The sequence below is a fragment of the Neolamprologus multifasciatus genome, chromosome 9 (assembly GCF_963576455.1).
Source record: "Neolamprologus multifasciatus chromosome 9, fNeoMul1.2, whole genome shotgun sequence".
Classification (NCBI taxonomy): Eukaryota; Metazoa; Chordata; class Actinopteri; order Cichliformes; family Cichlidae; genus Neolamprologus; species Neolamprologus multifasciatus.
In genome coordinates, this window is record NC_140447.1 from 687,433 (window position 1) to 701,624 (window position 14,192).

Below are 14,192 nucleotides of genomic sequence, written 5' to 3' on the forward strand. Positions count from 1 at the left end.
AACTTCAACATTCAAAAAAGACTTGGAAAGTTACCCTGCATTTCTGATTTAAATATGAAACAGGTACTCTAACGTAACTCAGTAAAGATCTGCTCTGGCTATAAGAGAGCGATCATCAATCAGTGAAGTTTCAGTCCCACAGAAAAACTTGTCTGTAAACAATGTAACAAAAGGTATTCTGAGACATCTAATATACCGCTGCGGTTCATTGTGAAGTCAAGATTTTTTCTTACTTGAAGGCAAACTTCAGTGGTACCAGAATTCCTAACAAGGTCAGAGCACAGGCATGCTTCTCATTTTAAAAAAATAAAGTCTATGTAGAAGTGTCTTTTACCTGCATTAGCTTCAGTGGCTCACAGGAACTTGTGAAATGCCTGTAGCATTCTGCCTATTAGCTTAGCACAACAACAAAAAGGCGCTCTCTCACCCAGGAAACACGCAGAGAGAGCGTCACCCTGTAACCATGGCAACCGTAACGCTGCCGCTGGAACAACAGAACGTAGCTGTCAAACAAAACCCAAACAGTCCTGACCCGCGACAATATGAAACAGGAAAGTACCTCCGTGTAATCCATTTATTTCAACAAAGTAACTGTATTCTAAATACCACCTTTATAAATGGTAACTGTAACGGAATACAGTTACTCATATTTTGTATTTTAAATAGGTAATGGCGTACATGTATTCTGTTACTCCCCAACACTGGTTGTTACTGCCTGGTCCAGCCTTGAATCTCTTTCTTCTGGCTGTAGCCTTCCAGCATTGTCATCTTTTGAGATATACACACTAGAACTGGGTATCGTCACTGATTTCTAGAATTGATTCGATTCCGATTCACAAGGTCCCGAAACAATTCAATCCACAATGCGATTCAATTCGATTTGTATCTGGGAAATTTAGCCTCAGACAGTCAGAAATATTATAATTCAGATCAGCACATTTACATATTTTTGTATCTATAAAAAGGAAGCTGACACTCGCAAGACTTTATCAAAGGTGTGAGCGTCACAGCAGAGGCCTTTGTGTCAAAGTAGCTGAAGATAAAACACAGAAACACATGAAGGTGATTTTCCTGGTATCAGATTTTATAAAAATATTCTGCAATAGATCAAAAACGAAAGAAAACCATTAATCAACACATCACCTCTGAAGTTAGTTTTATTAGAGACACAGTTGAGCGTTTTGCATTTTGCATAATTTTAAAAAGTTTCAATTTGTTCAGTATTGAACGGCAGAAATTAGGTTTTCTTTTCGGAAGTAAGTAAAAGGAAAAAACAGCGGCTGACAGCCTGAAAACAACGGTAGACTTGTGCGTAACAAGCAAGCAAATAATGCAGAAAACAGATTTTTAGACAGGAAACTGTTCTTGAAGTACAGAGAGAGAGAGAGAGCTGTGCATGACGTGTGGTGGAAGCAAAACAGCAAAAGTCAGAGTGAATTCATGACGATGTTTATGTGAAGCGTAGTTTGGATCTTCTTTTGCTGCTGGTTCAGTCAATATTGTTTGGAGAAAGATCAAACTAACAGCTTTAGAATCAGCACAAAAAGGGCGTGAACACAAAATGCGGACCCACCGAAACATCAGAATCAGCGAGCTGTCGGCTTTCAGCCCCGACCGTGTTGGTGCCGTCGGGTGAGAAAGGCGACATCTCACTGATTCTGATCCGTCAGCGGGTCCGAGCTTTGTGTTTACATTTATGTGCAGAATCTGTGTTCCTGCTCTCATTCACTGTTTTAGCTGTTTGGTGGTTGTTGAAATTTTGTGAGATTTCACCTGAGATTCTGGCATTTCGGTCAAAATAAATTTATATTAAAAAATCGATTCAGGATTTTAATGAATCGATTTTACGTTATCCAAGCCAGAATCAATTTTAATCGATAAATCGATTATCAAACCCACCCCTAATACACACCAGGAGCTACTCTAGCCACAGGATAAACCTCTTTCACTGTTCCTGTGGTGCAACAAGAGGAGCATAAAAGAAACCTGGGGTTGTTCTTATTTTTTTCAGTCACTGATTAATGGTTAGATATACCAGATTTATGGAGGGCTTTTTATTATAAAGCAACAAACTATTCCAGTAAAAAAAATTCAATGCAGATCTACTAGATTTGTGAGACACCATGTCCTCTCCAGCTTATGACTTATCTGCTTTAAGGTGCACGTTTTAGAGATATACGAGGGAGTCAAGTAATTCAGGTAGCTGGTAAATGTTGAGGCTGTCATTTTCAGTGTCTACATGGATGTTAATCACAAACAATAATTCTTTTTCCTGATCTCGGCACAAAATCACATAAAAGCCTGAGAAATCTGATAGAAACTCTGAACTAGTTCCAGGTGGAAGATAGATAACAACAAATAAAACAGGTTTTTGAGTTATCAAGATACTTTGCAAGATGTGTTTCCATGTTTCCAAGGCACAGATTCTTCAGAGGCCTGGAAGCAGAAAAAGCCCTCCTTGTGCAGTACTGGTGTAGCGAAGGATAATACTGACCTCTATCCTGCTCGTCTTGGCCTCCAGAAGGTTGATGGCTTCCTGATCCTCTCTAGTTCTGGTTACTTGTTCTCACAGTATATAAGGAAGGTAAAAAATCAGGCTGCCATAATTTTTCCACAATTTGTTTCAGTTCTAGCTCTGCCAGGCAGGACAAGCCGAGTTGGTTCATCCAATGTAAATCTTCGTGGCAGCCGGACATGCTGGTGGCTCAAGAATTACTGGTGCAATAGGTTTTATAACATGGCTTTGATCAGCACCAACAAAGGATGGAAATGTTCCAAAGACTGTAAGGGAAGATCTTTGAGGTGCTTATATTTTGTCAGAATGGCAGCCGGATAGGAACGGTCATTCAGGCCAAGGAATTTAGCTGAAAGTGTCTGGAAGGTCTTATGAGACTTGGCTGCAGGAGATATCTGGAACAATAGCGACGGGCTGCTAATAGTTTGGACATCTTGGCGGCTCATTCTTAAGGCCAAGCTGTTTTCTGCACCTTAGATACCAAGTGTCAGTGTAGCATTGGAGAGGAGCATGGTAAGCTCATCATGCTGATAGATGTGTACTTTAGTTGTGGAGCAAGACTCTGAGTATCTTAAGGAGGACTCGTTTGTAATCTGTGGGCTTGTCCAGATATGTTCTAGACACCTTTGGAATTTGTATGAGTTTTCCTCATGTAAGATGTGAAGGTGATGGACCTTGCAGATACTGCATGGCTTCTTCAGTCTGCACTGGGTTGCTTGGTGACTCGGCAATCTGATCCCTATTGAATACCTTAAGCTGGTGCATTGACTGAGGTAGTGGCCATCTTTGTTGCAACAGGGTAGAAGGTCTTGGATGTTCTTTTCTTGCTGACTGACTGATTAAGCTTAACGGCCTATGGATTTAATAGTAATAGTAACTGAATGTGTTGGTGGCTTGAGCTGCCATTTCTGATTTTGACTGCACTTGTTTCTGTCCTTTGCTGTTGGTCTGTATTTCTAAGCTTTGACACCATGTTTCATACTGGGGACACTCTAATAGGCCAAAGAGGGTGAACACTGCTCCACGTTGGCAACCTAATCGTCTGCAAAACTCTTCATTGTATCGCTCTTGGCAACTTAGAAGTCACTGCACACGTGACCCACATTTTAACACAGGTTCAACGTCTGGGCCAAGACTTTGAGACAAGCTGGGTCTGGTGTGCAGTGGAGTTAAGGTGAATTCTGATCCAGTGATACCGATGTTGCAGTGGTAAAAGTTCTTAGAGGTGTCTGAGCTCCTGAGTAAAGGAAGATGGATTTATTCACAGGAGCTTCCAGCTGATTTTAAACAGAAACTTGGAAAACAACCTGCTGCCGACAGTTTTAGTCTTCATTCTCTCAACTGCAGAATCTTCTTCTGCCTAAAAGAAAAAAAAAATCAAGGAATAAAGTTGTGTCTAAGAATCTATATTTATTTCTTCCAGGACTTCCAGGAACTGAAGACCTCTACAGGGAGTCTTCCAGTTGGAGAATTGACTGGACAGTGGGTGGTGATTTCATACCTGTCCATCTGTAATCTATGAATTTAATGTGTTCTGGAGCAGGTTAGATTCCTGATTAAGAAGTGAACCACTTTTGTAATGCAGAAAACCCAAGGCTAACCTCAAAGTTACCTGGATAAGATGAAACCCTGCTTTGTTAGCCTCTGATATGGGTTGAATGGGTTGTAGTGCTAATAGGAAAATCAGTTCTGGGGCCGAAACGATCAGAGACAGACAGAGATATCTCCTCACGGATTTATCTGCTTCTGTCTTTCATTTCCGGCATTTCTATTAGATGACTGCACCGTGATGCAGTAATTACTGGGACTCAGAGGATGTAAACACTCCAGTGTTATAGTTAACCCCATAAGGGATCCCACAGGAGCACAAATGCAAAACAGAAAGAGGAGGAAATAGAGGAGGATAGAGAGAGCGAGAGAGAATGAATTATGAGATTCAGCTCAGACAGCAGAGATCTGCAGAGAAAGAATCAATGGTAATGTATACGTCTAATGAGGAAGAGAAAGGAAAGAAAAGCATAAGATGAAACACAGACAGCGCTGCATTTATGGGATACTAAAGTAAACATATATCTCCATAATCTCCGTTTGGCTGTGACAGTGATTTATGAGTCTGGCGTGACAGGCAGTTGCAGCAGTAGAGGGTTTACGGATGATTGCACTCTTGAAGATGATTTTGTCACTTGAGATTATTTGGGCTCTTTGTCACAACCTTCACGTTGTTTTTTGATTTATGTGCTTCAGTCTTGGGGAATGTAACTTTTTGCTGTCAGGAGAAATATAAATAACTGCTGATAACAGCCCGACTCTCTTTTTACTACTTTATTTAGATGCTCGATACTTTACGTGCCTTATCAGAGAGACTTATGTTTGATAAAAGTGTCACTTGTAAGCAAAAGAAAAATAACTTTTTTTTAAAAAAAATTGTACTTATTTGCAGCCCCTCTCTTCAAAGGTGAGGATTGATGTCACACAAATCTTTGTTTTTCTTGCAGGTCCAGTGCAAATTACTCAAGTAGTGAATTTTTAACTACCTTTTTTTCTTTTTCTTTAACTTATTATGTTTTATATCCTATGTCCAAGACAATCAAATGATTGGACAGACAGGTTCAATGGTTTATCACATGTTAAGAGCCTTTAAAGCTTTGGGTAGATGTCTGTGTACTAATGCAATCAGCACAGCATTTTTATACATAGCAACAGAACAGTAAGAAAGAACACCAATATCCAGTAACATCAAAGACATTTAGCAATTGAGATTTTTTTGCCATGCAAGATTTCCAGTACAAGACATTATCTTGGCACATCTACTGCTCCAAGCAGCATTATGTTCTCTTTTTATTTGATAACTGTTGTTATTAGCTGCTTTTCAATTTAGAATGACATCTAAAGGACACATTTATAGTGTCCAGAGATTCGAGCCTTTTCATCTGGCCACTTTTACAAGGTCTGTGACACTTTTGAGGAAGATTTACAAACCATTCAGAACCACAGATGATCTGCCACAGAAACATGCATTTGTGTGTTCACCATCAGTTTTCCTGCAATGCTGACCTGATGCTGCAGGCATGGAGACTGTGAGCAGGCGTTGGAAGAGATTCAGGAATCTGGTGCCTTTTGCATTTCTCATTATCTTATAAATAACATTACCTGCTCTGAGCTACACACTTGAGTGAAGTTCTAATACATTATTAGTCTCTTACTCAGCACTAAGTAGCAAATACTGAAGTGGAGTTTAAAATTACAAAGAGTAAGAACAACATTGAAAAGGATGTTTCAATAGCGGGAGTTAAATTCTGGAATGAGTTAGAAGAAGAAATAAAGGTCAGTAGTGATATAAACCAGTTTAAAATAAAACTCAAAAAAGAAATTTTAAATAAGTATAAGAATGAAGAAAATGCAATTAACCCAAGACAGCAGTCAAACTGATATTTATTTTCTTCTGCAAATGAGCAAATCTAAATATAGTTTTAGTTGAACATGAGAAAATATTTTTTTGTGATGTCATGTTTTAAGTTGAAGGCGTTGTAACGTTTTTGTTGTTCAAATTTAGATGATGAGGATGTAAACCTGAGGGGGCTAAATAAGTATATACTTCTGCCTACTCCTTTTCAAACAACTGCATGGAATGATTTTATGAAACGTTGGTGAATGTATATGTTTGAAATAAAAAAGAACTGAACTGAACTGAAATCTCACTTTTGATGATCTACATATTTGGTTTGGCAAAGATTTTATGCTCTTTCTATGCAAGCCTCCTCATTCCTCTGGGCTTAAGTCTGGCACTAGCAGCGCACTAGCTTGTGGCAAATGCATTTGTCTGTAAATTGCACATCTTCACGTGTGCGCTTGCTAACTAAGCCTGTCCCTTTAGCATGTTTTTCAACATGTAGGGTAGTGCCATAAGCTTCCATGGATGTCCTTAAAAGTCTGAAACACACACTATGAGACCATGTCCCAATTTTCTCTACCCGAGGTGTCAGCAGGAGTGAAAATGGAGAAGCCTGCTGGATGCAGCTATCAAATAGAAATCACTCAGTGCTTTATGTAAATGAAGAAAACAACCCGTAGAGAGAAACTCTACTGTAATCAAACATTAAGTCAAACGCAGGCAACAAAATAATCAGTGTTGCATTAAAGATCCATGCAGTATCATTGTGGGTGGCTATAGCTCAGTCAGTAGAGTGGATCATCTACTAATCAGACAGATTGAAGGTTAGATCCTCAGCTTCTCCACCGTGCATGTCAAAGTGTTACTGGATAAGATGGAGAACTCTGCATCTGCTGGTGCATGTTTGTCTGGGAGTGTTAAACAAGGTGCTTAGGTGGGGAAAAAAGCACATTTGTGTGCAACTGGATGAGGATTATAGGAAAAAGTGCTTTGACTAGTGCATTCACTATTTACTAACGAACAGCAGCGTTGTAAGGAGACAGACGCTGACTAGAGCTCAGCATCATCCTGCTAACACTGGGACCAGCTGAGAACACACTGTGTGTGTGTGTGTGTGTGTGTGTGTGTGTGTGTGTGTGTGTGTGTGTGTGTGTGAGAGAGAGAGAGATGCAGGGTAATTGGTGTCAGCTTTAATTAGCGGCTCCGTGTCAGACACCATATAGAGCTGCTGAACTGGTGACACTATAAAACCAACATTTTATACATCTGGAAGCTGAAGAAGGATGGATGTTATGCAGAGTTCAGGGTGGAGTGGGTGGAGATGGGGGTGATATGTGACAAAGGGATGGCAGAAAGAGTGAAAGGAAAGGATTATGCGATGATAGTGACACGTGAGGCTGAGCTGCAGGTATAAAGATTTTTACTGGGAGTGTCCGGGATGGACGGGATTAGAAACAAATCCATCAGAAATATGTCGGAGTGTGTCAGAGCAGGCAAGGCTGAGATGGTTTGGACATGTGCAGATGAGGAACGGTGGAGATGAGTATGGAGCTGCCAGGCAGGAGCAAAAGAGGAACACCATGAATGTAAAAGATTCATGAATGCAGTGAAGGAGGACACGCAGAGGGTTGGTGTGACAGAGGAGGATGCTGGGGATAGGCTGAGGTGGCGGCAGATGATTTAGATCCCTAAAGGAAGTAGACAAAAAAAGATTTAAGGGGGAATGCAAGTGACGCTTGCATTTTTAGTATTTTAGTTTATGTGGAACTGTCCTTGAATTTTTACATTTAAATAAAGACAATTCCACTATAAACAAAACCCATGCTCATGAAATTTGGTAGTGATATAAAAATATATACAATTAAAATGAGATTATCATTACAGGTAAAAATATGTTTTTAATCTTATCTGCCACAGATATGCACCATGTCAAATAGAGACTTCTGCTTCCATCTTGTGGCAGTTGGGGGAAATGCTCCAGCTCAAGACATGAAAATGAGAATTCTGCATCAAGATGATGGGAGAAGTCATTCAACAGCTTATACACATTTGAACATTGCTGCGCATAATTCATGACACACATGCTTACTTCTGCTTTTGCTGACAAATAGCACACTGCTTCAACAGTGTTGAGTTCTGGGGTGTGGGAGGCCTCTCCATGGCTCGCCGTCTTTCATTGTGTGTGCGTTTTAATCAAGTATGCTTTTACTATTTGGGATCATTATGGTGAAAAACAAAACCATTGCCAATCAGACATTTGCTCCAGCGTCACAAAACAAACATCTGGCCAATAGAAAGTGGACCCGTGACAGTCACAGCTGCAGTTGTGGGCCACACACCCACTTCTAACTGGGCGAGTATAATGCTGTCGCTTTTGTCTTGTATATGCAGTACAGTCTATGCTCTGATTGGCTGGATTATCTTCTGACTCAATGCATCGAGTACTTCTTGTTCACTCACCTGTCTGTACTGAATCATACTTGTTATTAACCTCTGTCTCTCTTCCACAGCATGTCTTTATCCTGTCTTCCTTCTCTCACCCCAACCGGTCGCAGCAGATGGCCCCGCCCCTCCCTGAGCCTGGTTCTGCTGGAGCTTTCTTCCTGTTAAAAGGGAGTTTTTCCTTCCCACTGTCGCCAAAGTGCTTGCTCATATTGGCTCATGAGATTGTTGGGTTTTTCCCAGTATGTATTATTGTAGGGTCTACCTTACAATATAAAGCGCCTTGAGGCGACTGTTGTTGTGATTTGGCGCTGTATAAATAAAATTCAATTTGGAGCACAGAGCATTTTATCTGGATCTTTGCATTTCCACAAGCTTTTAAAATACAGTGCAAAAACTAAAGAGCACTCTCCACAGAACACTTATTGGTTTAATCAGTAAATAAGACAACTTTCAGCACGTTTGCAGTGTTTATTTACAGCACAGCACATTCATGTACAAATCTGTTTAGCTTATAATTTCACAGACATTACATTTACAGGACAGACCCAATTGAAGCCTGGAGAGTTCATTGCTTCCATGTCCAAGCTGGAAATGATCTGTGTCCACATCAGGAAGGACTGAACCCTGAGGAGACCAGTCTGTTTTCTAAAAGGAAGGTTTTCTATGTGACGTGGGTCTTTAAATCATATTGTTTTACACTAACACAAATTTTTGAAAAAAGTCTCAGTAATATTTGTAACATTATACAGAAATACTACTGCTGACAATAACAACCATGAAAAACAGCAAGAAGTGAGACCATCGTTCTCTGTGCATGGCACTAAATACAAATACACACAGGAGGCTCAGTGAAATGCAAACATGCCCACAGAGATTTGATCGTTGGCAACTTTATTTAGCCACCACCCTCCTGCTGAGGTCATGAGTCCAGGCTGCTCTGAGGGTGCGACACATTTCCTGTCAGTCACTGTGCGTGCTCCAACTTTTCTGAAATATTTTGCTGGCATCAAATTAAAAATCTTAAATATTAATAAAATGAGCAGAAATAGAAACCAGAGATCATATGTTTGAGTAATCTTTATCTGAGAGCTAAGGTGAAATAAATAAAGCTTGCAGAGTCATACAGTGGCACTCGTACTCAAACCCCATTGGCTCACAGGGGGCCTAAGAGGAAGGACCACAGCACTTGCACACTGCTCGTGTCTTCTTCTTGTCTGATGCTCACACGGAAACTCTGTTTGAATCCAGATATATAAACTACACTGCATTACTTCTAGAGAGCCAGCTGCAAGCGTACGAGGACTTTTATTAGTCATATTAATAAGAGAGCAGGAACAATAATGGCTGCATTTAGAAATAATTTAGAAGCGTAGCACCAGCATTTTATATTTTTCCTTTATTATGCAAGTAGTTCTTTAAATTGCACTTAACTAAATAACAATAAAAAAGCTGTTCTGTAGCTTTTCTCTCGTGTTTATGCCCCGTTTGTGATCCAGACCTACAAAACAGGCCTGGCAATCAGTGTTCTGTCATCTTAAGCCAAAAATGAACTTTCAGTTTCAATCAGTGCTGGAAATGTTTGTGTACAGGTCTGCATGTACGTGTCTGTGCTGGTCTTTGACAGCTTTTACAGCTCCCATTCCCAGAATCTGAGTTCTGCTCAAACACACTGAGGCGGAGGTCTCTCTTTTGGTATCAAATGGGAGCAAACAGTGTGTCATGCTGCCGCTACACTCTGTCAGTCATTACAACAGCAAACCAAATAAAATGCAACATCAAGCTACAGTAGTTACTTTAGGAGGTGTTGAGGAGGAGGAGGGTAAAGCGAAGTTGGCTTTGCAGGTTCTTAAAAAGTTCCAACAGTTGAAATAAGAGACTGTATCTGATTATATACTTACAGTATATATTTAAGAGGGTTTGTGTGGTAATGTGACAGCACTAAGTTGTCCTCAGTGAGATTGCTGGTGCGTGTGATGGTCAGTAGATGAACTCTCCAGGGACCTCCTGCAGGGCACTGAAGGGCTCCTCGAACTTGAAGCGTTTGGAAATGGCTTTCTGCTCAGCAGTCAGGGCCGCCTCCTCCACGATGGAGGCGGAGGACTGACGGCACTGACCCAGGGTGTAGGCTGCCATGACTATCAGCTCCTCTGTCAGCGGGCCGTGAACTTCCCCTGCATCCTCTTCCTCAGCTGAGCTCGTACTTGTGGGAGGTTCGGGGCTGCTGGTGGAGCTGCTGGTGGAGCTGGGCTCTTCCTCCACAGAGAGGATCTCCTCCACTGTCTGCTTGTCCTGAGGCTCAGTGGGCTGAAGCCACGGATGTGTGAGACAGTGCTCGGCTGTGGCCCGCTCCCTGGATACAAACACAGACCCACACGTGAAACAGTTATCCATGTCATACCCACCAAAAGTTGATTCTGTTCATCTGGACGTAGCGTTTGTGGGAGAAACGTTTCATCACTCATCCAGGTGACTTCTTCAGTCTCAGCTGACTGCAGGTTTCCCCAATCTTACAAACAGTACATTTGCATAATGACTGAAAAAGAAAAAAAAAGGTCCACCCCTAAAGATCGGGTCCCCCAACACAAACAGAGTATTGTTGTGTACGCTGTTAAGTGCAGGAGGATTGCCATGATTTATACATCAGGTAAACCAAACAACCTCTGGTGAAGCGGATGGCACAACACAGAAGAGCTACCTCGTCAGGCCAGGACTCTGCAGTCTATTTACACCTACAGGCCAGTGGACAGTCTCTCAATGATGAGGATGTAACATCCTGGACAGGGAGGAACGCTGGTTTGAGGGCGGAGTCAAGGAGGCCATTTACGTGAAAAGGAAAATTGATCAGTGGGTTTTGGTCAGTGGTTGTTGATCAATGGTCATGAGAATTTGCATAATTAAGATTAAGGAACTGACCTCACAGCCCATTGTTCCTTCAGTGGGCTGGTTTCAGTCATTATGCAAATGTCCTGTTTATAAGATTGAAACCTGCAGTCAGCTGAGACTGAAGACGTCACCTGGATGAGTAACGAAACGTTTCTCCCACAAACGCTACGTCCAGATGAACAGAATCAAGTTTTGGAGATTTACTTACCTGGATGATTGAGCATGCATCAAAACATGTCATACTCTGTTTCAGCGGCAGTCAGCCATTTATCTTAAACTGGTCATAGCAGGTCAAATGTTATAAAAATGCTGATTAAACTCCAAAGATAAGAGAAATACACAAAGGCAAAAATGATACCACATTCTGAGGCCACATTAGAGTGAACTGTGTTGTTTCTGTGACTGACTGTGGGTGTTTGCGGAGCAGCATCTGGATGAAGGACAGAGCAGCTGGGTCCAGCTGCTGAAGCTCCTCGTCACTGTAGCTCACACTGAGCTGGGAAATGTTGAGAAACGTCTCCTGCTTGTCTTCGCCCAGGAATGGAGAGATTCCTGTGAGCATCACGTATGCCAGCACACCAACACTCCTAAACACACAGAAAGCAAAATATTCAGGCTTCGAGTCAAATGTTGCGATCAAATGCAACACTTAAAACAAGGAATACTGTTTCTATGACAACAAAGCAAGAAAGGTGAACAATCAAAGTTCACATCTGGGATCTCAGCTTCAGTTTTGTTGGTACTCTCGTAGTTAACAGTCCAACGATACGACGCACATGCAGCAAAAACTGATGGACGGCATTCACAAACACTGATGTGTGTCTCAGTGTTTGTATGATTCAAGCCTTTTGAGACTTTGTAAAAGACGCTGATGTTTTTTGTGATAAACATATTTATATGTATTTTAAGACTGCTGAAGACAAGCACATTGCCTGAAAATCACCCATGCTGCCAGCAGGGGGCAACAAAGTTAAAAGTTCTACTTAAATGAAGCTCATATTGGAAAGAAAGCTGAGGAAATTGTATTGAGATGTCTGTTTGTGTGCGACTGCTGCGATAGATAATTAGCAAAATTCATCAAATACAAGTTTTCAAAACCTTTTGTTCCACATGAAATTTATCTGAGTATACCAGTACAGGACTTTCCTTACCACATGTCTGTTGCTGTGCTTATTGGCTCATAATTCAGAATCTCAGGAGCTGGAAAGACGAACAGACAGTTGTTGTTTAGAGTCACCCCAGTGTTCGATTCTTGTAAGGTGGCAGCAGCAAGGCTGAGCAACAACTCACCAACATACTCTGGGGTTCCCATAATCTCTCTTAGTTCTTGGTGGCTGCTGACCATCCTGGACAGACCAAAGTCCACAATCTTAATGTCACCCAGAGGAGAAGTGCTCGTCAGCAGGATGTTCTGAGGCTGACAGGACAGCACATGCGTTATCGTTAGACAGCTTTTTAAACTTAACTTGTGTGCGTTTCATGGAGTCAACTGGCTGACCTTCAAAGCATTTTACTACAGAGTGACAACTGAGTAGCACTTCAAGCACTTTCTATCACATGCACAGTTATACCAATGACCTAATAATTATGTGTTTGAACTGTGTTGTGGGATAACCCAGGCAAACCTTAGCCTGTGCAAATGTTGCCCATCACTTTCACACAGGAAATACTCAATTTGTGCTTTAAACTGATTTCACTGGGGCAGATGTCATTCAAAATACAGATGTTTCCCTCTGCCTCCACGTGAGATAGACGTTCAGTTGCTGTTAGACCCATATAGACTTTTTGTGTCATGGTGATGTTTAATTCAATTCAATTCAATTCAATTTTATTTATATAGCGCCAAATCACAACAAATGTCGCCTCAAGGCGCTTCATAGATACAGAGAAAAGCCCAACAATCATATGACCCCCTATGAGCAGCACTTTGGCGACAGTGGGAAGGAAAAACTCCCTTTTAACAGGAAGAAACCTCCGGCAGAACCAGGCTCAGGGAGGGGCGGGGCCATCTGTTGCGACCGGTTGGGGTGTTTACACAAAGAATGTATCAGGGATTAGTTTACAAGATTGGGAATGTATCAACTACACAAGTGACACAAAGTAAAGGAGATGGTGGCGAGTCACGAGTGTGTCCACAAACCTTTAGGTCAAGATGAACTACATTGTTCAGGTGGAGGAAGGCCACTCCCTCCAGGATCTGTCTCATGAGCCTCTTCACGTCTTCCTCACTGAAGGCCTCATCCTCTTGGTCTGACACACACTGGTTGAAAATTTCTCCTCCAGCCGCACTGCAACCAAAGACACATGACGTGGGACAGATCAGTTGCAAGTCTGTTGACTGGCCCTCTGTAATGTGTCAGTGTCGAAGTATCTTACACCAATTAGGTCTGCAGACCCTCAGAGAGACAAACATTTCCATGTGTAATTCTGGGGTTGGCTGTAGGAGGGAACTGCAGCACCCATATGAAACCCAAACTACAGACTGTATCCTTGTTTCATCCATAATTTGACCGAAATGAATATGAAGCTTGTCCTACGTGATTACTTTGTATGGCGAATCCCACGAGACCCAGCAGAAATAACCCCCTCTCTGACCTGTCTGTGTTCTGACTTGTTGGAGGTGGAGGCAGAAATAGCACATCAAATCCAAATATAGCAAACTAATTATGAGCTTGAATGGGGCCATTTACACTGCTGGTGATAACTTGTTATTTTATTCAGTCGCACACAAATAAAAAGGGTTGTAATCAAAACACAAACAATCAAACTTACTGAACCTCTACATCTAACTTTAATTTCTTCTGACCGGATGTAAACTCAATAAACTCGGCTCAAAATATAAAGTGAGGGCAGTCAGGAATAGACAACGGGTCCCCTTAGGGTGCTGGTGAATTAGGCTTTATCTCAGAGGAAGGCAGAGAGGAGAAGGAAGAGGTTTGTGTGACTGCGTTTTTGGTT

General features: G+C 41.6%; 1 protein-coding gene across 2 annotated transcripts in view; it reads right to left on the bottom strand.

The window, feature by feature from the left end:
- Nucleotides 1-8,830: 8,830 nt before the first annotated feature.
- Nucleotides 8,831-14,192, bottom strand: part of stk17a (serine/threonine kinase 17a) — a 38,342-nt gene continuing 32,980 nt past the window's right edge. For both annotated transcript variants that reach the window (XM_085173345.1, XM_085173344.1), the window contains 5 exons: nt 13,375-13,522; nt 12,525-12,651; nt 12,386-12,434; nt 11,642-11,821; nt 8,831-10,701 (listed from right to left, as the gene is read on the bottom strand). In XM_085173345.1, coding sequence (XP_085029471.1) covers nt 10,329-10,701; nt 11,642-11,821; nt 12,386-12,434; nt 12,525-12,651; nt 13,375-13,522 — 877 coding nt within the window. In that variant the 3' untranslated portion in view covers nt 8,831-10,328. The remainder of the gene's footprint in view (nt 10,702-11,641; nt 11,822-12,385; nt 12,435-12,524; nt 12,652-13,374; nt 13,523-14,192) is intronic.